Source organism: Platalea leucorodia (assembly GCF_965183815.1).
Source record: "Platalea leucorodia genome assembly, chromosome: 6".
NCBI classification, from domain to species: domain Eukaryota; kingdom Metazoa; phylum Chordata; class Aves; order Pelecaniformes; family Threskiornithidae; genus Platalea; species Platalea leucorodia.
In genome coordinates this window covers 80,546,840-80,574,644 of record NC_138828.1, presented here as the reverse complement: position 1 = coordinate 80,574,644, position 27,805 = coordinate 80,546,840, and the positions used below count along the sequence as shown (strand labels likewise).

General features: G+C 45.1%; 2 protein-coding genes across 2 annotated transcripts in view; one reads left to right on the top strand and one right to left on the bottom strand.

The window, feature by feature from the left end:
* EIF2AK3 (eukaryotic translation initiation factor 2 alpha kinase 3) overlaps positions 1–6,594 on the top strand; it is a 45,366-nt gene extending 38,772 nt beyond the window's left edge. The window contains exons 14-17 of the mRNA XM_082314990.1: positions 1,197–1,364; positions 1,917–2,018; positions 4,390–4,452; positions 5,543–6,594. Of these exons, the coding sequence (XP_082171116.1) occupies positions 1,197–1,364; positions 1,917–2,018; positions 4,390–4,452; positions 5,543–5,719 (510 nt within the window). The 3' untranslated portion in view covers positions 5,720–6,594. The remainder of the gene's footprint in view (positions 1–1,196; positions 1,365–1,916; positions 2,019–4,389; positions 4,453–5,542) is intronic.
* A 3,787-nt stretch (positions 6,595–10,381) lies between these two features.
* Positions 10,382–27,805, bottom strand: part of LOC309592491 (uncharacterized protein) — a gene marked incomplete at both ends in the record, with an annotated part of 67,764 nt that continues 50,340 nt past the window's right edge. The window contains 6 exon segments of the mRNA XM_082315917.1: positions 10,382–11,057; positions 12,153–12,329; positions 17,669–17,957; positions 18,085–18,112; positions 18,114–18,158; positions 18,160–18,208. Of these exon segments, the coding sequence (XP_082172043.1) occupies positions 10,382–11,057; positions 12,153–12,329; positions 17,669–17,957; positions 18,085–18,112; positions 18,114–18,158; positions 18,160–18,208 (1,264 nt within the window).

The window sequence follows — 27,805 nt, the reverse complement described above, 5'->3', positions numbered from 1 at the left end:
GTGCTTATCTCAGAGCTGTCCGTTGCTTAAAAAAAAACAAGAAGCCTTTTTTCTGTCTTGTTTCTCTCTTGCACAGAGTGGGTTTGTCTTTAACTGAGGAAGTTGCCTGGACTTTGAAATAGGTCAGCTTTGTAGTCCTTTAATCTTGTGGAAAAATATTGCTCTGTATCTGTCTGCCTCCTCCTGTTCCAGGGTTTATGTCAACGAAGCATGGACCATGTTCTCCCAGCCTTGAAGGTCCAGGAGTGATGAGAGGAGCTTGCCCAGCACCACACTCTTTACTGTGCCTTGGCCCTTTCCCCATACATAATCCTGCTGCTTCTTCCCCCTTGAAGGATCAGTCTGTTCTTCCCCCAAAACTGTGTGTCTGTCTTTATTTGTAATTGAGGCAGTCATGTTTCAAAGAAGTAATAATTCATTTGGCATGTGCTGCTGTATCAGCCACAACACAAGTCTCTTGAGAAACCGCCTGAGATACGTACCGTTAGCAAGGGGGCATCTCAGCTCCAGTCTTCCTTAATCTGTAGGTTAAGCCACGGATAGTGGTACCTGGCAAACAAGCTAAAGGAGAGTTAAGCCAGATTGTCACTGTTGCTGCTCCTGTGTATTGCAAAGTTCTTAAGCTTCTATCAAAAATAAACTTTTCTGTTATGTAAACAGCTATTCCCACCGTTAAACTCTGCAGTACCATCTGAAAAGCAGACCTTGTTCCCAGGCTTCCAGTGTATCTACAATTTAACACTAAGATGACGTGCTACGTGCTGGTTAATAATACAGAGAACGAGCTTAGCACTCAGATTAGAATAAAAAAGACCAAGAGTCAGAACTCCAGCATCTGGTGTGAATTTGCCATGTGATGGAGAGTTGGATAACTTATCTGTGCTGTTCCCCACAGCTGTTGACTTTTGTGCATGTTGTTCAGCAGACCTAGGTAGTGCTAGTAAACCTCTACTGGAAGACAAGAAATGAGCAGTCTGAGTTTCAGGAAGGGAGACTATTTAATGCAGAGTAATTCCTTTTTCCTGAATATTCCTAGCTGGTTCTGCTAACCTGATGTTTAATGAGCGTTTTTAGCCTTGACAGCATGGCTTATCTGAATTCAAAAAAAGTGTTGAAACACTTTTTTCTACTGAAACACAGAGACTTGTTTATTACTTACATATTTTTTTTTTCTTTTCACCTGTTTGTTTTCTTAGCCTTCCAATATATTTTTCACAATGGATGACATAGTAAAGGTTGGGGATTTTGGACTGGTAACTGCTATGGACCAAGATGAGGAGGAGGAATCGGTACTTACCCCAATGCCAGCTTATGCCAGGCACACAGGACAAGTAGGGACCAAACTCTACATGAGCCCAGAACAGGTTTGTGCTCTCTGCTCTAAAGCTATATCTGGCAGTGCCTGGAAGACACCTGAATTCCCGGGAGCTCAAAGATCAGGCACTCTTTCTAGTAAATTGTTGCAATCAAGTTACTTAAATTCTTTCTCATGAAAGTAGAGTTTTAAGCTAAATTGAATTCCAAAATTAGTAATTTAATATATATATATTTACTATAGCAAAAAAATGGCTAATGATTTGTGCTTAGATGCATTCATTTGTCTTGCTTTTAATGTAGTAGAAAGGTAACTGTGTAATATTCAAGTGAATTGAGCAAGGACACACTATTGTTCATGAGGTTTAAGTAAGTTGAAACATTTTACATTACAGTTGGGTCTGCAACGAGGAGCTGATGATCAGGACCTTGCTCACCCATGCTCATTTGATGAAATTTGCCAGTGTGCCTGTCCTGTAGTTTTCAGCTCTGCACAGGGCTAATCACTTCCATATGTTGACTTGAAAGGGGGTTGTTTATGTTGTACATAATGACATATAGTGTGTAGCTTGATTGACCTAACCCTAATTTTCAATTTTCAGATCTGTGGGAACACCTATTCGCACAAAGTGGATATCTTTTCTTTGGGACTGATTCTCTTTGAGCTGCTTTACCCTTTCAGCACACAGATGGAGAGGGTCAGGGTATGTATGGTATTGGGTTATCCTCGGTTTGATCATTTGTTTAAAATAGCTATTCGCTTGGTGAAACACTCGCAAGAGGTTCTTCTCAATTTTGAAAAAGCCTTGCAATTAGGAGCCCAACTTCTTTATCAGCCTTGTACAGACCCCGTGAATCATTGAAAATAAATTGCAGTCTTCCTAATGTGTGCAGTTGAATTGAGGCCTTAATTTCTTTACAAAGCTCCTCTGTTGTCAAGCCAAGTAAGAGAAACTATTGAACTAGGATATCCAAGAACTCAAGCAAGCAACAAATATAGCTTGTGACTTTAAGCCTACCAGCTTCGTTTTCGTTCAAGAATTGGAGCCATGCTGTGCATTTTTATCACTTCTTCCTTCGTTTGCGTCTGCAGTGCTTTTCCACCCAAAGCGCTTAGTGAAAAATTGCTGTTCCTTTTCCTATAGTAAGTCTTAGTTGTGAGTCTTGCTCAACTTCAAGCACAATCTTCCCAGTAACTGATGACTTTCATTGCATCAGCTATGAATTTGGGAGGTTTGATGGTGTATAATAACTTTTTCTTGCTGTTAAAATGAGTGTGAGATCCATCTTGCTCAGGAACAAATTCATAGAGAACAGGGGCTATAGCCAGAACGGTTTTTCCTCTGTATATGGTGACCAGTGACCTATGCAGGAAAGAAAGAGTCATTATAACCTGTATTTATCATTTATATGTGCTTGGGGTGTTTAAATTCTCATGTGAAGATGGATTGTTTTTAGCAGAGAAGTAAGAAGCAGCTTGAACCACGACATGAATGCAGCCTGACCGAAGGCTTCACCTCCGCTGGTGTGGCATTCTCTTGCTTAAAATGCCCTGGCTTTTCATGGTACAAAAGAGCGTAGTCTAGAGGAGGAATGACAGTGCTTAACTTGAACCCCTTACACTGGAACCAGTTTCAGTTTCCCTAAATGAAATCAGTTTTACTGAGACGCATCCCCAATAAAGAACTATCCGGGATTTTCAAGATCTCCTGCTGCAGTGACTACAAGCCTTGCCCTTGCAGTTTCTGTCCTGAGTATAGAAGCAAGCCAGTAGCTGGAGTGAATCCTAAATTGCATCTAACTCCAATGTTCTACTTCATAAGAGAGTAAACAGAGCGCCCTAACTTCCTGTGATTTTCACTGTCATTCCACTCTTTTCGATAAAATCAAAAAGAAACCCCCACCCCTTTATTGTCAAGTTCTGGAGTTAGCTACTTTAGTAGTTGTTTCCGAGTTGTTACGCTGAGGTTTTCATTGGCATCGGCCAAGCATTAGCACTACTTGCTGAAGCAAAACATGCTCTGCCTGACCAGGTGGCCCAGCAAATTCTAGGAATCTGTGGCAAAGGGCTGGAAAAATCCCCAGAGGAGGAGCGTGAGACCTGCCTCTGCCTCAAGCTGTTAGCAGTTAGTCTGTGGCAGTGCAATTTATTTCCGAATGAGATGTTTGAAAACAGGTCACTAAATGCAGACTGAATTGGTAGAGAAGGAGAACCATTTTTTGAAGCATTTTATTGTCATAAAACTCAGTGCTCTTGAACAGGAGTTTGACTATTGCCCATCGCTATTAACTGGTCAGTTTATACATTCAGTGGAGTAATAATTCATTGACTTTTGTTTTAATTTTGGAATTCTTATATTTTGTGCTTAAACTTTTGTAAAAGGAGATCCTTTGTAAAAGAAATTGTGCTAAATATTGTCCTTGTGCACTAAAAACATGCTAAAGTGGGTCATGGGTTGCTGGCAACTACAGGACTTAAATTTGTATGGTAGCCTGCTGCAAATAACTGTGTGCCTGAACATGGAAAAATTACTGTCACGAGATGGAGCCAATGTGCTTGTTACAGAAGAAACACTGAAGGAGACCAGCTGCCTTGTAAGGACACAGAAATCTGCAACATGAACTGCTTTCAAAACTGCTGATAAATCTGCTCGTTAGTCCATAAATGTTAAATAAAGACTAGTGCTTACGTTGTTAAGACAGACCCAGTCATTTCATGTGTCTTAGTACTGGTGTAGGTGATCTTGGGGATTATGTGTGGTGCACAGATTTGTTGACGTTGTTAGGCCAGAGTGAGGAAGTACAAGTTTGTGTATCTGGCTGATTTAAAGCTGCAGAGATCAGAATTCTTGTAACGTGATTTCTGTGGCAGGCTGTATACCTAGGAAAGCAGCAACTTGCCCATTTAAGCATGTTGTGATTTTTAACCACTAAAGCAAGACTTTAAAACAAGTCTTTTTTTCCATCAGGCTGATTTGTTTGCATAGTTTGCATGTTTTTGAAGAATAAGAGAGTAATACTATTGAAGAATGGTATTTTTAAAAAGTTATATTATTTTTCTTAATATTTTTGCAGACCTTAAGTGATGTTAGAAATTTGAAGTTTCCACCATTGTTCACTCAGAAATATGCACAAGAGGTAAGTATATCTGATGCTATTAATTGTCGCTTTTTCTGTAGTAATTGTAGCTTTTTTCTTTGCTTTCCAATTACTTTGCAAGTAAAAACGAAAAAAAAAAAAAAAATAGCTTTTGTGTTAAGACACATTTCTCTATCCATGTACTTTTTACTGTGTTTCAAAGCTATAACATTACAGTAACATGGCTGCTGATATTTTTATCACACAGTTTACCACCAGTAACTATACAGTATTACCTGGCTTCCCTTTGTCACTCAGTACCATTCATTTCGCATCCTGACGTGATTTCTTGTAACAAATCCATATTCACAGAGAGAAAGTGCAGAGTTCGAGACGGGTAAAGGGGAGAGCGCAGGTAGCACCATGGCTGTGTGGGATCTCGCTTCAGGAGCTGGATCTCTCAAGTGGGAAGCCATATGAGCAAATTGTGCTGCGTTCTTATTAGTCAGATCTTTAAAGTGATACAGTTGCAGAGAGAGGAGGTGATGTACAAAGCGTCCCCAATAAAAAGGCTGAGATGCTTTCAGATTTTCATGGTGGCTTCAGACCAGCAGCTAAATGAGACTAGGCTTTCTTGCTTTGCAGCTGCAGGCTGCCTGGGGGAATGCGATGTGCTTGCTCAGCTGGAGCAGGACACTAACTCTGATTGAATTTGAGACAAATATCCAAACTATCGATATATTTAAAGGAAAACCTCTAATTCATTGTGAAAAATTACTGCGTGGCTTAAGACATGGTGGCTTAAACATGAAGCTAAAAATAGCTCGTAAATTGTATTTCATATGTTTTTAAATTCTTGATTGCAAATAATGTAAAGATTTCATAACTCTATTGAATCTCGGGTCAGATTTGATTTGCCAGATTGATTGTAGCCCTTGACAGTAAAGACAGTTTAACAGATGCACACTGATACATTTTCAAATGTTTAATGCACTTCTAACTCCTGTGCCAAAGCACTAATACCCAAATTAATCAGAAAGCACCTGGGGACGTTTTCCACTTGTTCATACAGCCACAATTAAAGTCAGAACATGAAATAAGAAAGAATTTATTACTTGGTTCACGTAGCACATGTCATGTTTTCTTTTAGTACACCATGGTGAAGGACATGCTCTCTCCAAGTCCCACTGAAAGACCAGAGGCTGCAGCAATCATCGAAAATCCTGTATTTGAAGACTTGGAACTCCCACCAAAACCAGTGCTTCGGCAGAGGTCACGGACAATGAGTTTATCAGGAAATAAGCATTCAAGACAACCAAGCAAATAATTATCCTCAGGATCACTTCTTCCACTCGGCAGGTTTTACAGGGATTGTTCAGCAGAAGGATCCTATGATGCAGAATGTCTGTCTTGGAAATAGTTTACTTAAACTTTTTTTGCCATGTTTAATGTATAAGATGTATTGGACAGATTTTCGTTTACTTTGACAGCCAACGAAAGCCAGGAACCACACTTTTCACATTCCATTTTTCTTACCTTAACTCTCCTAGGCAGATAGGTCCAGCTACTGTGCTTATCAATGTTGTGCTCCATTATCGTTTTTTTTCAGGTTTGTTGGGTTTTTTTGAAGCTTGTAAATGTCAGCTTGCTGGGTAAGTGAGAGATCTGTAACATGTACATAGAATTAAAATACTGTATTTTTATAGCGCAAATTACAGTCTCTAAGCCTAGTGAGTATCTATGCGGATCACTTGCTCTTTGGTGAAATGAAGATGATTTTGAAATGAACAATGACTCCACTTTTGTCCCTGGTGGGTAAACTGGGAATCTGCACTATTTTTAAAGCAAAAAAGTACCACAGTTGTACATACTGTCACTTTCCATAGCCAGTCATTAGAGGAAGTCATTTCATACTTCTGCACTGTAGTAGATCTTAGGGAATGCATTTTATACAGATAAATCTGTAGAGAAGGAAAAGGAGCATTTTGCCATTAAAAAGGGCGTTTTATAGGCAGTGGTTGGAAGAGCCATAGTAAAAACTATGTACGAAAATGTTGTGATTCTGAAGATTTAAACCTAATGAAGTTATACGTGTCGTATGTAATCTTGTAGATTTTTACTTTTTAAAAAAAATCAACTGGTAGGCATTTGTGTAATCTGCTAATTTAACTGCCTAATGCCATGCTTTTATTTCTCACTGTAAATATGTTATTTTTTATTTATAAAATACAGAATCAATCCATTTGGGTTGGTGGTGTACAGAATGCACTTGCTATAATTGTTGAGTGCATTAATTATTGTGACTTCTTTCAAGTCTAAATGATTTAATAAACTTTTTTTATTTATAAAAAAGAAGTCATCGTTTCTGTTCAAACCTGCATCAGTGCATGCTGCAGATGGCAGCCTTGTGCAGTTGGAACAGGAGGACGGGCACGGCGTTTCTGTGAGTTGCTTTGCTTCCCTCTTTCACGCTTGCCACAGTGCAGGTGGTGATGCAGCCGTGGATACGCTGCGTGGAAACGAGATGCTGTCTGAAGAAAGGCGGGAGCTGAGCTCTCCTGAACTGAGTGGATGATGGAGGCAATCTCTCAACTGTTAACAGAGAGGGAAGGAGAAGGGATAATTCTTACACTATTAGAACTGTTTTGGCATAAATGTATTTTCTGGTTTTACAGGCTTCAATTTTTGAAGTTGTAGGCTCTGAAATCAGTTTCTTAAAAGATGCTGGATGCAAATCCTTCTGCGGATCACTGTACCGTGCTGTGACGTTATGACTGGCAATTAAACCAGCTGACACTCTGCAGCCTTATGATAAGGCACGAGTGGATTACAAAGATTGTCATCTTGTGCTCTTGGTTAACTCTCCCAGGTACTGGCTTGTCTGGTTGAAGCCAGAATGCTGCACTGAATATTTGGTCAAAACCAGAACTTTATCTTAGCTGGGTTGAAACAGAAGGCAGTTAAGTGTGTCCTCTTCCCTTGGATTTCCCTGTTAGCATCAGCTATAAATGCACAGTTAAATGGCCGTGTTTGAAGCCTCTCTAGTTCCCCTGCCAGTTCAGCGATGACTGATGGAGCACAGGAAATTAGCATAAGGTATTTTTAACTTGCTGTGTATCTTGTGCTGGACGTAAGTAGCTGCCTATTCCAAGGGCCCTGCAGCATTTCAGTACCAGAAGCGAAATACATGCTCACACTAGGTGTGTCTGTGCACTCTGGGATGTTGCACTCACCCTCAAAGGCACGTACAAATCCTACCCTCTGTGGTGCGTGCCCAGCCACAACAGCACCTGGCCACGCTCAGCTTTTCACTGCCTGTGGCAGTGAGTCTTTGCTTCTCTTCCACCCACTGGATGCTGGAGTGTGGTGTCCCTGTCTTCGCGCCCTTTTGCTCCACAGTTTGAGTAAGAAAGTCTTCCCTAACCAGAGAAGTTTTCCTCTGGACCCAGGTCTTGCCTGCAAGCCCTCATTTCCCTACCTCTCGCAGCTCCACTTGCTCTGCCCCACCAGTGGGAGAAGAGGACACTGTGCTGTGAAACATCTGCCTGGGCTTCAACACCCCCATCAGCTCCAGGACTATTTTACCAGCTCTTCAGAGCCAGGCTACCCAGAGGGGTGCACCTCCCATGTTGTTTTCCTTCTTTAAGTCAGGTTTTAATTATATTACGCGTTCCTGTTCCATCCCTGTCCTTCTGCCAGATGATGTTCTTCAGTCAACTCAGACCAAATGGTCAACCATGACTGAAAGACTGAAGGCCTTTGGTCTAATGTGCATTTGCTCTGTGCTGACACCCTGGGAGGGGAAGCCATGAAGGCAGGCTTTTCTCAGTTCTGTACAGATGACAGCAGCAGCTTTCCCCCTTGTCTGTGACATCCCAGTCTTTACATGATGGCTGTGGTGGTGGGAACATCTGATGGCTCATAGACAGTTTTATTTGCCTTCTTTTGGTTTATGAACATGTAGAAACCAACTTTCAGACCATCTCAGGTCTTCCTGTGGCCATGGAAATCGGTGTGTACCTTCCTGCCACCTTTTTTCGCAAAGGGACACCTGAACGCATTGGCTGGCACAGCTGCCAGCTCCAGCCCTGCAAAAGGGAGCTCTGGTCTCGGGCTCTGCTGCCCTGATGTCCTGGCCTGTTCTTGCAGAGGACGCTGCCTATCCCCACCATAGCTCCTGGGGCTAAAACACAATTCCTTGTCCTGTTTAATCAAAATGAACTGGGTGTCAGGAGCAAGAATCCTGCCCCATCCACCGTGGTGCCCACTGGACCTAGATGCTTCCCCCAGACTAAGGGCAGGATTGTGTAGTTATTCTCCTTACCGCTTCCCTGTTGTTGCTGGAGTCGTAGGAGCTGGGAGACTGAACCTGCTCCATGAAGAGTCATTGGACAGGAGTACTGGTGTTGCCACCCCAGGTCAGGGCTGTTTCTTCTACCAGGCCCTTGAGAGAGAATTTCTGACCCTTGTACCCGTGTCTTCAATAGCTGAGCTGCTCCAGGTAGTAGCTACTTGCTTTTTGCTACACCTCTGAGGACAGTCCTCTGCTACCTTTGAGCTGGAAGAGCAGAAGGACTCAGGACTTCTACTAACTCGCACCCCCTTTTTTTTTATTCATTAACAAAGTGACATTCTTCGCCCCTCTGAGTGCCTCAGTCCAGTAGCTTTACCATTAAATGTTAGCCTGGATATCCTTCTGCTGCATTTGCTCTGCTTCCCAGGCTGCGGAAGCCTCACCTGTCCCAAGTAGGTGATGAAGCACTCAGAAAAAGCTATTTTAGAAACCATCCTTGAAGTGTTTCATGTCCATAGAAGATTGGTCTAAGAGCAGGCTCTGAGTGCAGCGACTCTCCCGTGTAAACCAGCGTGAGACCCCCCCAGAGCTGTGCCGGGGGATGCGGTGGTTGGTGTCTGAGCGGTCACCAGCCTTCACGTGACCCTGCTACAGAAAAGCTGTGGTCCTGGGGGCTCAGCTCTGGCTTTTACTCACTGTTACGATGCTGCAGGGACGTTCGGGAGCAGTCCTGCCTTCTCAGGGTAATCCTTCAGTGAGGTGCTCCACGGCCCTCCTGCAGGGAGCCCGTGCTGTTTGAAGTCCAGACAAGCACTTGGGAGTGGTAAAAATAATCATTCCCATTTATCATCATTTTTTTTTATGTCTGTGTGGTCCAGCAATACTCTACAGCTACACCCATAGCATCAAGGCACAGACAGCACAGTGCAAAACACACAAATAAGTAATAATTCCTCTTCGCATCCCCTCTGGCTGCTCTTGGTCACCTGTAGCCCCCTTCCAACCCCCTGGGCGCTCGGTGCTCTCAGTGTTACAGCAAGTCTTGCTCATCTCCTGGGGTCTGCCACAGAGGATATTCCCTTCCAGAATTAATAAGGAAACTCACAGATAATTCACAGTAAGCCGCTGAAAGCTCTGAACCTCTCGATACCTCAGAAGCAAGTGAGTTGAACCCTGAGCCACAGCCCAGACTGCAGAGTGGTGCCTTTGTAAAGAAGTGACCTCTGCGCTGACCACATCCCTCCTCCCTCCCGTACACAGACTGACACGCATGGAGTTATTAAAACTGGTCAAATTTGTAACGTAAGCTGAAAGATGAGAGCTACAGTGGCTTGAGAAGAAATACTGTCCCAGCTTACGTTGTAGATCACCAGGATGTACACAAAGACAAGTTCACGTTATCATACTGATTTTTTTCCACAGCATGAAGATTGAATTTGTCTTAGGAAATGCTCATTAAAAAAATAATTACCCAGGAAGGAATTAGCTCCATTAGTTATAACAAATTGCCTCTAAAATATCAAAGTTCCTCATTTGTAAAACTGTGGAAGATGAAGAAATGCATCTTTGTCCTATGCCCCCAGCTGTAACATTCCAGCCCCTCCTTCCCCTATTTTCCCACCCGTTATTTTTCTATTGGGATGTGCACTGGCCCTTTCTGTGCCACCGCCTCCAGCAGCTGGTTCTGAATCCCTGTTACTTGGGTTTGCCTTTCAGGGCACCATTGGGCACTGGCGCCGTAATGCTGTATTCGAGGTCTGGAGCAGTCTTGGAAAACGTGGCTATGGAAACCATGTCTTCTCCAATGTCCACCTGAGACCTGTGCCTGCAAATGAGCAGCTTCTTCAGGGCCCGTTGGAAGTCCCGGTTCAGGAAAGCGTAGAGCATTGGGTTGATGGTGGAGTTGCAATACCCTAACCAAGTGATGATCTTGAAGGTGTCAACCAACACCGTGCTGGTGGAGTTGGTGCCTCTGGCAGCGAGCCAGACGTTCAGGACAAAGTACGGCAGCCAGCACAGCACAAAGACTGAAATGATAATGCTAATGGTCCGTGTGGCCTTGTTCTCCAGCTGCAGATGGTTCTGCCGCTTGCTGTTGGGGTGGTAGTGAAGCTCCAGGGTCTGAGACATGATACGAGTGGCCTTGAGCCGTGAAGCTCGGTAGATGAAGAAATACATGCTGCACATGACCATGAAGGGAACGAAAAACGCCAGAGCAGAAGCCACGATGGCAAAAATCCAGTTGGTGACAAAGATGCATTCTCTGCCTGCATCAAAGTCCACCCCGGGGATCTCGTTCCAGCCTTGCATGACGGGAAGGAAGGAAATGAGGGAGGAGTAAACCCAGACCGTGCAGGTCATCACGATGCATCTGCGAAAGGAAAGGGACGGGGTGGGGAGAGAGGGTCTGAGTTATTTTGAGTTGAGAACATCCTGTATGATTCAATCCCCATGGTAACCTGTGGGGGATATCACTGCTCAGCAGTCCCACAGGCCTTGGAGAAGGGAAAAAGCCAGGGTACAACAAGTCCATACATGAATGTCTCTGAATGACTGGGTAATTGGGTTGTGGTTTACAGAATTGGGGTCAGTGTAAGGGATGCTCAGAGCTGGCTGAAAAAAAGAGGAGGAAAGGTTTTACAGAGGATTTTTGTTAATATTTAAAACAACAGCACGTAGAATTTTCTGTTTGGTTTCAGCTTTAATATCTGGCCATTATCTTACCCATTGAGGAGCAATAGGGGTGGAGCTGATGGACACTAGGTCCTCAGGACCACTGCAGCCCTTGCTCTGCGACACGGCGTGCTGCGCAGCCCCCTCCTCGTTTTGGCGACTGCCCGTGCTCCACAAATCGTACACAGCAAGAGTTGCAGTGGGAAAAACATCCCCAAAAGAGCCTGAACCCACCTCGTAAAGCACCCCGCAGCTGCAGCGTCCTCTCTGCCCACCCTCAGACAACCTTCCCCACCCTGCAATCCTCATTTCAATGTTTCACATGAAACCTTGACAGGAGCGTAGAAACTCATCCTGTTTTCTCTGCGTTTCCCCCATGAATATCACTTCAGAAAATATTGTGTTTAAAAGGGGGAAGACTACTGCTACATGCACTCTTCTGGGTGTCATTTCCCCTAGTCCTTGTGGAAATTCCCATGAAATGCCGGCAAAGGGCAGAAATTGTAGGTACAAGTCAGCCCCCGCCACTGGTTTCTACCCCATTTTGCAACCCATACTTTACTCAAAAAGTGCTTTCCCAGGAGCACCATCAAACCAGCTCAGCTGCATTCTCCTTTTCTCCTGCACCACATTAAAAATCTTCTGCAAAGTTTTCAGCAGTGCAAAGTCCCTTTTGCCACATCGCTCTGCTTTTGGGCAGCAACTGTCAACAGCTCATTTGGTCCCTGGTCAATACAGGCCACGGCCAAGTGAAAATTTGGAGGGACCCAAAGTGAGGAGAAACTCCACTCACCTGCCACGGGACATTCTTCTTGAATAGTGGTACGGGGTCACCACAGAGCAGTATCTGTCCAGGCTAATGAAGCACAACGTGACGATGGATGCAGTGCAGAACATGACGTCAAAGGAGATCCAGACTTTGCAGAACAGCTTCCCGAACAACCACATCCCCGTCACCTCGTAAATGATACTGCCGGAGAAAATGGGTAGAAATCAAAGCTAGAAGGACTGATTTCATGCATTTCTTCAAGACTCCACTGAGGTCATGTCATATTTTAACACGGAGGCACTAAAGATGGGTGTGCAGCTCAATTAGACAGCAGGGATTCATCCTCAAAGTGCAACCCAAGGCAATAACCCACAGGTGGGGCATGGCTGAAGGAAACCAAACCTATGCTTCTTGCCTGCACTCTAAGTGCGTGCCTTGAGAGGGGGGCTTTGCCCCCCAAAGCTCCCCAGATTTACATCTGCACAGCTTTGTTTACCACAGCTTTTTCCAGTGCTCTATGCATGCATGGAAGATGCTCCCTCCACCAGGAAACTCACTTTACATCTGATCTCATGCTTCAAAACTAGAGGATTTCAACTCTTGGTTAAAAAAAAAAAATCCTAGGAGGAAGCCTATGTGGCTTGTACGTTATGTGGCTCACAAATGCCTCAGCGAGGTAAACACACCAGCAAAAAGCAGACATTATGCCAAAATTATTCCTAATGAAGGCAAGAGGGGCCTGTAAGAAGTGAGCAGCGAAGGAAGGAACATATGGGAGCTGTAGGAAGGCTGATGCATGTTTCTGTAGCATTCAATTAGATGCCATTCTCTTCCCCTTTCTTTCACCAGCTTTCTGCAGCTCCTGGGGTGCTGCTGAAATAACCAGTGTGTGTGAATTCGATGTGAAAGGCTGAGTAACTACCTCGTCCTGCAAAGCTTTAATTATCCTGGAACTTCACAGCTTGCTGGTCAAACACAGTGAAAGTAGGGCTGCCGCGCTGCAGTGCGCTCAGGTGGGCTCTGCCGTCCGGCAAGGGCAAAAGAGTCAACTTGATGTCGGAGGAGTTAGAAACCAACCCCTGCTCTACATCTAATTAGCAACAACTCATTAAAATGACTTTATGAAGGTTATTTTAGAGCACAACTAATGTAAGTGAGTACAGTGCTGGCTGAAGGGCCCCAGCCCTCGGCAGCTTTTTGTTATGCAGGATGCTGTGCAAAAATTCAAGTGAACGTTAACCTACAGCAGAACCTGTCCCCACACCATGGTGGCCTCCACATGGGAGCATGGAGGGACCCACTGCGCACACATGGAAAGGTTTCATGGCTCTTTTTTAGCTGGGGAAATGAGACATATAGAAGATGAAGCATGGGTCCAGTAACGGACTTGGGTGTCTTGGTGCCACTCCTGAGAAGCCCTCAAAGCCTGTGGTGTGAGCACCGCGGCCATCCAGAAGTGGACCATGCTGCTGCCGTGAACATTCCTGCACACAGATCCCAGCTGAGCCGGTACCTGGCTCCCATCATCATTGGGTGGGATGCTCCTGACCTAGCAGATGTTCTCACAGCACAGGGTAGCGGATACCTGTTCCCTCTTCTCTGATACATAACGTCTCTGCAGCCTGGAAATGATGCTGATTGATTAAAAAGGAATAATAAAAGCCCAAAGAAATGCACAGTATGAGCAGAAGTGAAGTCACCTCCATATTTCACTTATGCTTCCAAAAGAAAAGAGTAGCTGGAAATACTCAGCCTGGAAACGACTGGGCTGGCTGCAGTACTCAAAGGAGAAGTTAAGCACAGCTGAACTGCTCCTGCAAACAAGCCAAACCAGGAACGAAGCAAAAGACTTACTCTTATGAAATTAAGGCACCAGGCGACAACCTTGGTTTTCCTTTCTTTCACAAAACCTCTTATTCCTGAGCCAAACTGGCTCCTAAGATCATTTCTTTTCCTTCTCTTTGGCACGTGCTAACATGCCGACTGAGAAGCAAACTGCAATTCAAAAGAGCAATACAGATACGAAGCTGAGACGGTGGGAAAGACGTGGACCAAGAGCCACTCTATCAGCAGGGCCAAACAACACCCAGTGGAGATGGCAGGGTCTGCTCCTCACCACGTGGCCCACCAAGACCTGGAAAGGCTTCACACCAGGCAATGCTGGAGCATTCAGGAGGAGCACAAAGCATCACTCGTGCTCTGCTCTTTGATCCCCTTTGTAATTTTTTTTTGCTAAATAAGACATCACTCTCCTAGGTGGGCTGTTTTCTCTCTGGCTGCACAGCAAAGCCATTGGTTTTCCATGGAAATGGAAATCCTTCCCCCCTTGTAATGCCCTCTACCGTCCTTTGATAGGACAAGGGGTAATGGTTTTAAACTAAAAGAGGGTAGATTCAGACTAGACATAAGGAAGAAATTTTTTACAATGAAGATGGTGAAACACTGGCACAGGTTGCCCAGAGAGGTGGTCGATGCCCCATCCCTGGAAACCTTCAAGGCCAGGCTGGACGGGGCTCTGAGCAACCTGATCCAGTTGAAGATGTCCCTGCTCATTGCAGGGGGATTGGACTAGATGGCCTTTAAAGGTCTCTTCCGACCCAAACTATTCTCTGATCTTTCCCCTCCCCTCATTCTTCACAGCTGTGGTCCCCTCCTCATCCCTATTGTGCCCTTCTTTTCCTTTCTTGTTGGGCATGAGAAGCCACAGACAGATTTACAGATGAAACATTTTCAGCTGCTTCTTCTCATTCCTTCCATGCTTTCCTGGGAGCCTAGAAGTAGGAATTGTCCAATTTCCTTCCCCTTTGCATTCCTAACTGAGCAAAACCTAGTGCCAAATTCCCTCTTTCTCCTTGCCAAGGAAGAGGTCTTACTCCAGTTATGGGGGGTGCTATCCATCTCAGAGAGGGAAATTACAGCTGCCAAGACACCTACCTGCCTTTGCTCTTTGCTGCCGCTCCCTCCCACCACCCAGATTGCAAAGAGCACATCAGTAAGTGCGAGGCAGAAGTAACTGGAAATGCCCAAACTCCATTTAGAAAATCAAGGAAGAAATCAAGGACAGATATTCCCAAGCATGAGCTGAACGTGGAGACACCAGAGGAGTCATCAGGTGGACAACAGGCAAATTTGGAGAGGAAGCAGTGACAGCAGTTATCAGCTGGAACTCACTCCAAAGCAGTTGTTGTTCAGCTTTTGTCTTCTTTGAGTAAAGGGGGTGCTGCCGTTCCTGGGTAAGATGGGGGTAATGGAGAAGGAGATCTCCTGGAGGGATGGTTGGAGTGGGTGGAAGAGCAGGTGATGCTGCACAGTCCCAGAGAGGAGCCCTTGAGACAACTGGGCTGGACAGGGATGAAACCCCCTCATTTCTGGGCTTAACAAGAACATGGAAAGGAGAAGAAAAATAGCCCAGGGAAATGCCAGGTAGCAGAAAGATTGTTGCTTTAGCTAATCTTTGGTGTCTGACACACTGTTTTTCTCTTTCTAGGAGGCTGAAATGGTCTGCTGCTTTTTATTGCAGTGATCTTGTTCATGCAGTGGGAAACATCAGAGCTTCTCTTGGGGAAAAAAAAATAGTGTGTGCTACTGTTGACAAGAGCACATGGACCGTTTCTGCATCCCCTCCAGGCAGGGCAGGGAGAACCACATTGTTTTGCAGGTAAGCCCAGCTCAGGCCCTGCAGACTCCACCATTCCCAGTTGCAGCCCAGCTCCAGCCCAGTTTAGCCTGGTAGCTGGAAATGGGGAAGGAAGCAGATAGCCAGAGTGCTGCAGCCACGTCAGCCAGGTCCTCACCCACACGCCCACTCGGAGCTGCTGGCGATCCTCGGGGAACAAGATCAGCCAACCTGGAGACCCTTCCCACCCCTGTCTGGCAAAGAGCCACTTCCACAGTCCCATCTTTCTCCAACATAGAGCAAACCTCCCCGCTATCAGCAATACAAATCTCCTGGTTAAGTCACTACCCTCATTCCCACTGACTTTAGTAGGCTAGGAGAGGTTAGATCATCCCACAACTAAGCTGCAACCCAAGCCCCCAGGGCAGATATTTGTAGCACCAGGTGGAAGGGAGAGACAGGTGAATAAGGATGGATGATTTCAGAACCTGAACTTAAAAATTCACCAAGCTTAGAACTGAAATTGGCAGTAATATTTTTTAAAGGGCGTCATTAACTGCTTTCTTTTCACCTGACACTATAAACTTATAACTCAGTTTGTAATCGCTTATTGGGAAAATATCTTTCGGTGCCAAATTCAAAAGCGTAGGCAGCCCAGTGAGAGCTGAAGCACAGAATGTGAAAAGAGTTCAGCTTCTTCATATTGCTCCAAGAACACTAAATAGGCTGCAGCCCCTGCTTTGCACAAGCTTACGGCCATTTTACAGCAGAAGACAGCCAGAGCCTACCAGTAAACTGGTTTCTGGGTTTGTTTTACTATGTTTTAGCCAGGTAGTGAAGCTCCTGTAAATATAAACCTCAAGCAGGGAGAACTGCCCTCTGAAGTGCCTCTTCCTCCATTAAATATAGGGGGAGCCTAAATTACTCTACTTACACTAAACCAAAATCTTTACAGTTACACAGAGAGAGGGGAGATGGCCTTTGTCCCCATGTCAACACTGCCAGTTATCGATGGGCGATGCAGTCAGGCAATAGGGGCAAAGCCAATTCCCCCAAGTGCAGCGAATCCCATTTGTTATCCCACTGCAGACTGCAATTCTTCTCGTCTGTTTATGGAGGCAAAAGATTTCTTTTGCAAGGTCACCAGCCTTTCCCAGAAACTCCACCAGTACGTTGTCTGAACCAGAAGGAACAATCAAAATTCTGTTTCACCAAGAATATGAAGAATAACATCTCTGCAATAGCCTTTCAAGTTCAATAATGTGAAATCATCCATTTTCTTACACTAGAAGGATCTTTTTTTACTTCTCCCTCCCACTACCAGAAAATAAAAGGTAAGGTTAAAGAAGTGTAAAATCGAAAGCACAGAATTTAACTGCGCTGATTTCAACAGTCATTCTTGACTAAGAAAAATGAGGGAAAAATATGCTCTGTGATTTGCTCTGCCTTTGAAACACAAGCAGGATCAATGCAGTCATAGCACTTCATGCTGACACACCAGTGACCGTCCTCATCTCACATTCCCCAAACACTCAGAGCTTGAAAAATCATCTAGCAACCATGTTGGCCCTGCATGCAACACAGAGCTAGTCCTGGAAGAGGGGACTCATTGCACTGGAGCCACCTGAAAAGCTGGATATCTAGTTTAGAGCAGCAGCCAGGGTCCCTCTATAGCCAAGAGGAAAAATACCCTTGGGAAGTCTCCTCCATTCATTAGAAGGGGACCCATTATAAAGGGTAGGGAAACTGAGGCACAGAAGCACATACAATCACTGACCCATAGTTAAGCCCTTTGGAGAGCCCAGCCCTAAGCACAGCACATGAACTTCTAGCCAGCCCTGCTCAAACAGCGGCCGCTGAGCGAGGAGAAATGGCCTTGCACACACACCCCACCGTCTGATCTTACCGTACAAGCCCTTCTTACCTAAAGGGCATGACCAGACAAGCTACAAGGAAATCTGCCATGGCTAAGGACATGATAAACATATAGGTGACAGTGCGCAGCCTCTTTTCCACCACTGGGCAGATGAAGACTACTGTATTTCCCAGAAGCGTGATCAAGTCAATGAGGGTTAGTATCAGCCCAATGACCACCTCCTGGAGGCCGATCCCTGCCCAACTGCCACCTCCTTTCACAAAGGAGGAGGCAGCAGAGGAGAAATTAGAGAACCAAGATTCATTTTTGTCCATCAGCATCTTCCCACTGTTAAAATCTGAAAGAGAGGAAAGGGGGAAAAAAAAAAAAAAAAAAAAGGACTTTAATGCACATGACTTGTAGGTCTATGAAAGGAAGCACAGAAATAATGTTTACGCTTCATTTACTTCAAGAAAAATCCACACACCCTGCTGTGTCTGTGCCATCACTGTCCCATGGTTATCAGTCCGTTAGAAGTGTCTGAAATCCCGAGGGTGAGGATAAATATGCAGCACTGGCTGAAGTCCTTCATGGCAATTAAAAGCTCTCCTGTGAACAAAAACGCATCATCAGGTGAAGCATGACACAAAAAAAAAAAAAAGAAAAGCTCTGAGAGCAGAGAGAGGACAAGGAAGCAACTGAAATCCAAAATTAAAGCAGCTCTGCTAAATCCCACTGAACATCATGCTGTGTCCACAAAATATGGGCACTGGAATGAGATGAGCTTTAAGGTCCCTTCCAACCCAAACCATTCTATGATTCTATGAGTCTATATTCTCATTATCATCTCTGCCACCCACAGACCGGGTGAGACTGCTTGCCCAGGCTGGCTGCTTTCGTAACCCCACTATTCAGTACGTGCTCTGCCCTGGGTTGTCCTGGTACGTTTTAGGCTCTGAAGTTAAGAGCTTTTCACTGCCATGGTGGGCAGCTCCATCCTACAGTCTGAATGGCCATGCAGAGCTGCCAGCAACCACACAGGGAGCTTAATCATAGACTCATAGAATCGTTTAGGTTGGAAAAGACCCTTAAGATCATCAAGTCCAACCGTTAACCCAGCACTGCCAAGTCCACCTCTAAACCATGTCCCTCAGCACCACGTCTACCCGGCTTTTAAATACCTGAAGGGATGGGGACTCAACCACTCCCCTGGGCAGCCTGGGCCAGGGCCTGACCGCCCTTTTGGTGAAGAAATTTTTCCTAATATCCAATCTAAACTGACCAAACTAATGCAAGTAAGCAAGTAATTGAGGCATCTCAGGTGCAGCAGTGACCTCAGACTTATGTCCCCTTCTCTGTCCAGCTGGGAGAGGACGCTCCCAACTCCATAACAGGCGACTTCTCAGTCGAGGAAATTCACGTGCTTGTGTCCACAGCTCAGTTCCCAGACCTTGACCAAGTGGTGTCACAGGTGCCTGGGAAGGTAGGACCGACGCGCTGCAAAAATTCCAGGAGTTCAAAATTCCCTGGTGTGGCTAATCGGAACACAAAGGCAAAACTTGCAGGGAAAAGAAAATTATACAAATATTTCCAGACATCAAATTGTTACATCTGAACACCACCGCTTCTCCTGTGACTGGGGTCTGCTTCCACAGTACCCTCAGGTCAATCCCACATCCCCAGGGCATCACTGCTAAGCACAGTGTGAGAATGCGTCAGGATAAATGTCCATGTAGTCCAACACGCTTTATCTCACAGTGTCCAATCTTTGCCTTAGGAGGATTATAAGAACAAGGCAGCATGCAGCAAAATTTCCCCGATGTTTGTTTTTCCTTCCAGCAGCCTATAATCCAGAATTACCTCTAAAGATGGTTTCAAGGACTTCTAAGTCATGAAGTTGTCCTGCTTCCCCTTTGGCTCATGAAGACTTTTAGCATCCCTGACCTCCTATAGCGAGAACTTCCACAGCTCAGCTATGTACCATGCAAAGAAACACCTCTTTTTGTTTTGAGCCTACCGCCAGCTAGTTTCACTTGATGCCCTCTGGTCCTTGTATTGGAAGAGACATCACGCAAGCAATCCCCATCCACTCTCTCAGTGCCACTGGTCGGCTCTTTAATCTCTGTCACATCCCCTGGTCCCCTCGTCATCTCTTGGTCAGGCCTTCGCCCACTTGCTCATTCCCCGTACAGAAGTGATTGAGGGCTCCTGGCCATCCCTCCTGCTCTTCTGAGTCTCTGAGATGGACTAAAACTGGAAACAATTTTCAAGAGGTAAATACACTGTGGGTTTATATAAGGGCATAATGATGTTCTCTGTTTTGTCCTGCTTCCCTTTCATAACAGTCCCTAACGTGGTTTGCTGCTTTTGATTGGCACTTAGCACCGAGCTGACCTTTCCACGGGACTGCCTATCGCCATCCAAAGATCTCATTCCTGAGCAGTGACGGTCAGCTCAGAGCCCGCTGCTTTAGATACGAAAATAGGAAGAAATGAGGAAATTAGGTTCTCTCCATCTTCCCCAAGCTCCATCACTTTGCAGTTGAATTTTTTCTTCCATTTTAATGCTCACTAAGCTTCATAAAAGCTTTTCTGCAGTTCTTTAAGTCAGGCCTTATCCTTCATGCCCTGATTAAATGTTGTTTCACCTGCAAATATCACCGCTTCACGATTCATAATTTTTCCAGTTAGAGATTTATTGAACCCCACATACCCCAGCCCCGATCCCTGTAAAGAGCATTGCTGACCCCTCTTCCATACGGTAACTCACTGTCCACTTCCCCCCTGCATTTCACCTTTTAGACAAGTATTTATTCACACAAGGAACTTCCTTCTTAACTCAGGACTATTAAGTTTCCTTAAAAGCCCCTGCCAGGAGGGACGATATCAAAAACCTTTCAGAAATCCACGCAGACTACACCAACTAGGTGCTTCTCATCCACATACCTGCTGACTTCTTCCAAGCACTCCCATCTAATTGTGAGGCTGGGCTGCCTTTTGTAAAAGCAATACTGACCTTTTCCTTGGATGTAATCATGTATTGCATGCACCCACTCATCCTTCAAAATTCTCAGCTCCTTTCCCAGCTTCTAATTAGTTGCTGGATTTAGTGGTTTCCTTCCTTTCAAGTTAAAAAATAAAAATAAAAAATAAAAATCAAGAAATAACTAAAGCTGTCTAGAAAAAATTAAGAAGGAAAGGTCCTCCTCTGCCTGTCCTCACCAGAGCTGGGACTTGTTGACTGAGACCTGAAGCTCTCCTGCTCCTCCAGCGCTGCGAACAAGCAGGTTTGCTGGACATCAGGCTCTGTGGCAGGCCCCTGAGCAGGCGCTGCTAAAAGTCTACAGGGTGTTTTAAGTACATCAGCCTTAATGAAAATGTTCCTTGGACAACATTTCACATCCTGGTAACACCCCATAAAGATAAAATAAAAAATCCTGTCTCCAGCTCTCACGTTATTGACAGGAAAGAGGGTAATCTGTGCCGTTCGTACTAACAACCCCACTGAGGATGTCATCAAACTGGGTGAGCTCCTGCGGAACAGTTTGATTTCAATGCAACCACACTTCCTGGCAGAAAAATTGTTCAGCCTGTTCTCCTCCCTACGTGGTCGGCACAGACGGCACAGAGACTGCTGGCTGGCAAAGCCACGTGGTGACAACGCATGGCCGCACAGCCAGCCAAGCTGCAGAACCTGCCACTGCAAGGTCCGCTACATGGTCCACGTCCATCTTCTAGCTCACCTGGTCATCTGCCATCTCCCTTACCTGCTGGGAGGTGCTGGTGTCCTCACGCCTCTGGGGCCTCTGCAAGGTCTGGACACAGTCCTCTGATTTCCACCTCAAGCTGACCCCTAACCAGTTTAAGCACATGAACACCACCCAGTCAGCCCTACATTCTCCCAGAAGAGTGTGCAGCATGAAGATAGGCTCCCAAGACATGAACAGCAAAAATCAGGTTTAATAAAAAAATCAATGGTTTGAAAAATCAATGGTTTAAATAATCAATGTCAAATTTTAAGGTTTAAAAAAATCAGGTCTTAAGGTTTAGAAAAATCAGTGTCAAATTTTTGGTCTATGCCCTTGAATAATCGTAGATGAGAATGCTGGATTCGTTATTTGGGGTTTTTAGATGTAACACTGAAACAAGAATGTCACATCTTCCTTCTGCCAACAATGACTGCTCACACGGTTGTTAAGTATGTATCAGTGTTAGTACAACTCTAATTAAAGCAGATCATTACGTACACAGCGTTGCTCTGGTACTGATTTGTGAACGCGCACTGCACTCAAACTTTAAGTAGAATTAGGACACAGCTATTAGAGTTCGTCTTTGCAAGCTCTCTATGCAACTCAAGTACCACCTGAGCCACCGGCCTGGGTTAAAAGGTCTTCTCAAGTGAAAAACTCACAGCAGGTTCCTTAACGCAGGATACATCTAGGAGCATGACACAACGATGCACAAATACAGGAGATAAATGTGCCCACACTCACAAAACGTTAGAGAAACACTCTCTTGGTCATGCTGTTTTTTAGTCAACACAAAGACGGGCTGAGGGGCTGGAAATGACTCTCCTCATTTGACATCCATGATTTCTCCAACAATAAAAAGAAGGGATGATGGATGCTTGAAACTTCAGATTTGAACCCTGAACTCTAATTCAGGGTGCGGACAACAGGGTCCTGCTGCTCCTGGCTCCTTTTCAAGGATCCCCAGGCAGAGAGTCCCTGGAAGCTCATCCACGGTCTGTGTCCCAGCCAAGCACCCAAGCTGGATGTCTCGCATCCGTTTTGCCTCTGACTGGGCAGCCAGCAACTTATCTCTTGCTAAGAAGTGCTACTCCTGAACCATCTGGAGTAGCAGGAAAGTGCAGGAAAGTGGGGGATGATACAGTCTTAACATCTCTGTGGAAATCTTTGGGACAAAGCAGGATGTGCCATCCTTCCAAGGGATGTACTTCCACAACTTAAATATTGGAGCTTTTAAATTCTCCTATGAGCTGCAGCAGCTGACATAGTTAGGCTGCTGATACAGAACAGTATCTTTCTTTAACATCAGTCTTTCAGCCTTTCCTGTAAGGAGCCTTCTTAAATCAATGGGGTAAATGCCCAGTTGTACCACGATGTGGGATCATCCCAGGTTTTCTGGGGATCTGAGATGCCTTAGGTTTGTGTTGTTCTTATTTGGACATTAAAGTTTTGCTTCCCTTCAAAAACCGATGGGGTCAATTCTGTTCTCAGTCTGCCTGAGAGAAGCAACTCTTTTGCTTTAAAATATACTGAAAGTTTGACCTAATTTATTCAGCAGACAAATCCCAAGTAAAAGGTTATTTTCATCACTAAATGGTATGTTTTGATGGCAGGGGAGGAAAAAAAAAAAAAAAGCTCTGCAATCTCAAGGCTGACTGCACTTTAAAATCTTAAAGGAATTATGAAAATTGGAAATATATTTGCTGCCGGACTCTGCTCCTCTGCTAAACCAAGTACAAATCAGCGTACGGCAGCATGCAACTGTACCTGCCCCAGGACCTCAAGACTCATTTCCCTCCTCCCCTCTGCCGCGAGCCGAGACCGCAGCGGCTCAGCAATTTGTCGAACAGTGCATTGCTCTGCAAGGCTGGTGTGCGGTGGTAAAGGAGGAGGAACATCCCTGGGGATGCTTCCACTTGTAAAACATGCATTCAGGGAGGCCACGCAGCAAGAGAGACTTTCCTTCTTTCTCTCTCTTCCTCCATCCAACTTTCCCATTTGAAGGGCAGCATTTCTGAGGGTGCGAATGGTTTCTTTCCACCCCAAATCAGCGCAGAACAACTCCTACAACCTCTCCGACAGCTAACCAGCCCCAGATCTGGAAACCCAGCAGAGGCAAATGTGTGATCCTTACCTTTAAAACTGACTGTTGAATGCAGCCAGCCAGCTTGAAGCAGCTGAGCGGTGCCGGGGAGCCGGGTGCGTGGTGCTTTTCCCAGCAGCAGGGTACAAGGGACTCAGGCCGGCTCGCTGGGCTCCCAGATCCCATCCCACGGAGCTGCTCCCAGCCTGACTGTGCGCAGCCAATGGTTTCTGCCCCAGTGCAGGATGCTGAACCCACCCCTATGAGACAGCACAGCAGTTTGCCCTTTGAGATCTCCCCTCCAGGAGAAGTGCAAAAGCGAGTCTATTGCAACCACTTCTCCGAGGTGCCAGGAGAGACTGAAGCGTTACTGCAGCAGTAAAACTCAAGGCAAAGTTAAACCCACGCTGCAAATGTAGGGGTGCTCATTGCTGTTAGGGGAGCAACTGAGCCAGGGTGCCAAACCTCAGCCCCTGGGGAGGGGGGCACAAAAACCCCAAGCCCTGGGTTGCACAAACGCCAGCGCCTGGGGTGCAAAACCCCAGCCCTGGGGTGCCAAATCCCACCCACCGGGGGTCAAAAACCCCAACCCCCGGGGGGCAAAACCCCAACGATGCTGGAGGGCACATCCCACTGCACCAGCCGGGAGCAGGGGAAGACTGGGGGGGTCCTGCCCGGGAAGGAGGGGGGGAAGGACCTCGGGGATCCCTGCCCGGGGGGGAGGCAGTGTTTGGGGGGTTCCTTCGGGCGAGGGGTACAGGACCTGCCCGCGGGGAGCCCGGGGATGGGGATGCCGGCGGCGGTACTTACCGGCAGCGGGGCGCCGGTGCAGCCGCCTCCCGCGGGAGCCGCCGGGGGAGCCGCCCCGCTCCGCCCCGCTCCCAGCCGGGAGGCGTTTCATCCCTCCGGGCGTCGTGGCTCCCCGTGGAAACGGTGCTTTTTTTTTATGCATTCAAACCAATCCTTCCCAACACACAGCAGCTGCACGGGCACAGCAACCGCACAACTGGAAAAAAATAACAAAAAACCAAACAAAAAAAAACCCAAACAAAAAAAAGAGAGAGAGGCATGCAATCGGATTGGCTTCCCAGTTGCTAAAAGCAAAGGAGTGCTTTGTTCACAAACGAAGCCAAAACACTAAAAAATCCCAGACTTTAAGGGGAATCTGTTAGCATTAGCGTTGGTGAGATGTTACCTGCCCAGCCCCTCTTTGCTTTGCTGGGGAGGCTGTGTCGGGCTCGGTGCGATGGGATGGTGGCTGTTGGGTTTTGGAGCAGAGCTGGTCAGGTTGGAAACTGGGCACTGGGTTGTTTAGGCATGTCCCTGGGGGAAACCCGGCTAAATTGGCTGCTGGGAAAGGAGAGGTCCTCCTCCCGGCTGCAGGTCTGGGCTTGAAGGAGTGACTGGCACCTCTCGGGCTCCTTGGGGAACTGATTCAGCTCAACGGTCTGGCAGAAAATTAACTCGGCAAGAAAAGGTATAAAAATCTGGTTCTTTGAGAGCTTGGGTGAGTGTCACACATGGAGCTGGGAGTGTGTAACCTCGTCCATAGCTCCTGTCCTAAAACAACCCCCCAAATCACACCCAAACGCAGCGACTCCTCACACTTGCTTGCTATCACCAAAAAGTCCTTCTCCTTTTCCACTTTTTTCAAGGTTTTTCAAAGGCAATCACTAAGGTTTCAGACTATATCTTCACCCATCACCAAAAATGTCCTTGGAGCATTTTCTCAATCAGTCTGGAGAAGAAACATCTTGAGCGGGGTTGGTGGAAAATAAAGAAACCCAGATTTACTGTCCTCTGCCTGGAATAGCTCAGCTCTTGGCTGGCCTTCGGCCTTCCAGGTTTCAAACTTGTGTTTGACATTAACAATCAAACTGGGATGAATGAGCATGTTTGGAACATTTTGTGTCATATTTATTGCTTCGGAAATAACAGATTACCCTCTGAAAATAGTAAAATCTACTTTAAATGATGGTTTTCCACTCCAGGAATGAAAAGAAAGAAAGGAAAGAAAGAAGGGAAGGAAGGAAGGAAGGAAGGAAGGAAGGAAGGAAGGAAGGAAGGAAGGAAGGAAGGAAGGGAGGAAGGAAGGAAGGGAGGAAGGAAGGAAGAGAAAGAAAGAAAGAAAGAAAGAAAGAAAGAAAGAAAGAAAGAAAGAAAGAAAGAAAGAAAGAAAGAAAGAAAGAAAGAAAGAAAGAAAGAAAGAAAGAAAGAAAGAAAGAAAGAAAGAAAGAAAGAAAGAAAGAGAAAGAAAGAAAGAAAGAAAGAAAGAAAGAAAGAAAGAAAGAAAGAAAGAAAGAAAGAAAGAAAGAAAGAAAGAAAGAAAGAAAGGAAGGAAGGAAAAGAAAGAAAGAAAGAAAGGAAAAGAAAGAAAGAAACAAAGAAAGAAAGGAAGGAAGGAAGAAAGGAAGAAAGGAAGAAAGGAAGAAAGGAAGAAAGAAAGAAAGGAGAAATTTGTATCACACCCAAACACAATCTCATCTCTGTATTTTCCTTTCATAAGGATAAAATATTTTCTATAAAGGTGGAGAAACAAGTAATGTGTGCATCAGAGTATTTTGTGAATCTAGGTTGATTTCATTACTTTAGTCAACATAAACTTCTGTGTATTTCTTAAAAAGTCAGTTTTGACAACTTCTGTGTAAAATACTTTAATATTATTGTGGTTAAAGTTGTCTTCTAATTGGCATTTCACTAAAAAAAAGGCTTTTATAAAACTTAAAATTTGAGCAAAGTATTTTATTTCTGATCAAGAAGATCAGTTTTCAAACCTGAAGAAAATTTTTTGTGTGCTGTTCGCCAACCCTCTTTGCAAGCTGAGCTCTTGAAGCCACTTTCTGGCCACCTTCCTCACGCAGTTTGTGCCACTGAGCCAAACGGGAGCACCCGACCAGGCAAGATAAACAAAGGGGAAGAAGTTATAATAAAAATAATTTAGGGATCGAGGGTTTTATTAAAAAGCTTGTACCAAACTCTGTTATTTCTCCAGTGCTGACAACCAAACATCAACAAATAGAATGAAATTATGTATAATATACGTAAATTGTATTATATCAGATCGTATTATGTTATATTATTACACATAATATATAGTATATTATAGATAATGATATTTTATCTAAAATTTTTATAATATATTATATATTATATACAGAAAATTACAGAAACAAGGAAATCTTGTCATTTTAAATAAGGGCTGGTTTATCTATTTATTTTTTTTTTTCCTAAAGCAGGCTTTTTCCCCTCCTCTGTTTCCCTTGAATTTATAGTTCAAAACCAGTTCCAAACCCCCTAAATTAGCGTTAATTGCTGACTCCCATGGGTGGGAGGGGGCGGCGTGGGAGCAGCTGCCGCTGTCCATGGTACCCGAGGGGCCCGGCTCTGCCCGGCTCAGGCGTCGCGGCCTTCCTCTCCCTGTGGCTTTCTTTATCTTCATGTAATCTAGGAAGGCTGTCAGACTCCGATAATAGAGTTTTTACAGAGTAGGGAATATTAATAAAGGCTTGTAGTTGTTGAAGAGTAATAGCAGCTACCCCAAAAAACTGACGAGATAGATAACAGCAAGAAGAAGAAAGTGGTTTGGACAAAGTGCTGCAAATGCTGTGTCAACCACTCCTATTAATGTCATATGTGATTGATATCACCTGTCAGCATGTCACAAACCATCAAAAAATATGACATTATTTAATATTTACCAGAATTTCTAGGATATTGTCAAGCAGGAAAAGGTCTCATGGGTTGCTGGGGTTTTGTTTTTACATTATATGCCATGCTATCTGGAAAGGGAGGAGGGAGGAAAAATAGAATTTAATTCACTTTTTCATCTTGGCAACAAGAAGAGTAATAGGAAATGTACATTCCAGAGTCCTTTGCATATCAAAAGCAGCTTGATCTCAGAAAATCTGAACAGTAGTAGAGTTGTGTTCATGCAGACACCGAGGTACAGCCAAAGGTAGAATGCAACAAATCTCCTTAAATTGTCAAATAAGAGGGTACAGGGTATGGAAGACCCAGGAGTGCTTTGAGGCTTCATTTACCCTTGGTAGCAACTTGGAAAACATTGATAAAACCTGTGGGAAGGATCTCAGACGAATGTTGTGCTGCCAAGTGGAAGGATACAAGGAAACACTTTAGACATCAAGGCTTCAGCAGTGGGAGTACCACCATGACATACGATAACCTTATCACACAAGGAGATCTGCCAAAGGCATAGAGAATAAGAAATTAAAAAGACCTGTAAATCACATGGCATTGGGTAGATAGGCCCGTAGGAGTGGCAGGTTTGGGTTTGGGTTTTCTCTTCCTTTGTGTTTTTAGAGGGAGCCTGCCCTGATGGTACTGCCCCTCGTTAAACACCGTTCTCAGGGCAGCT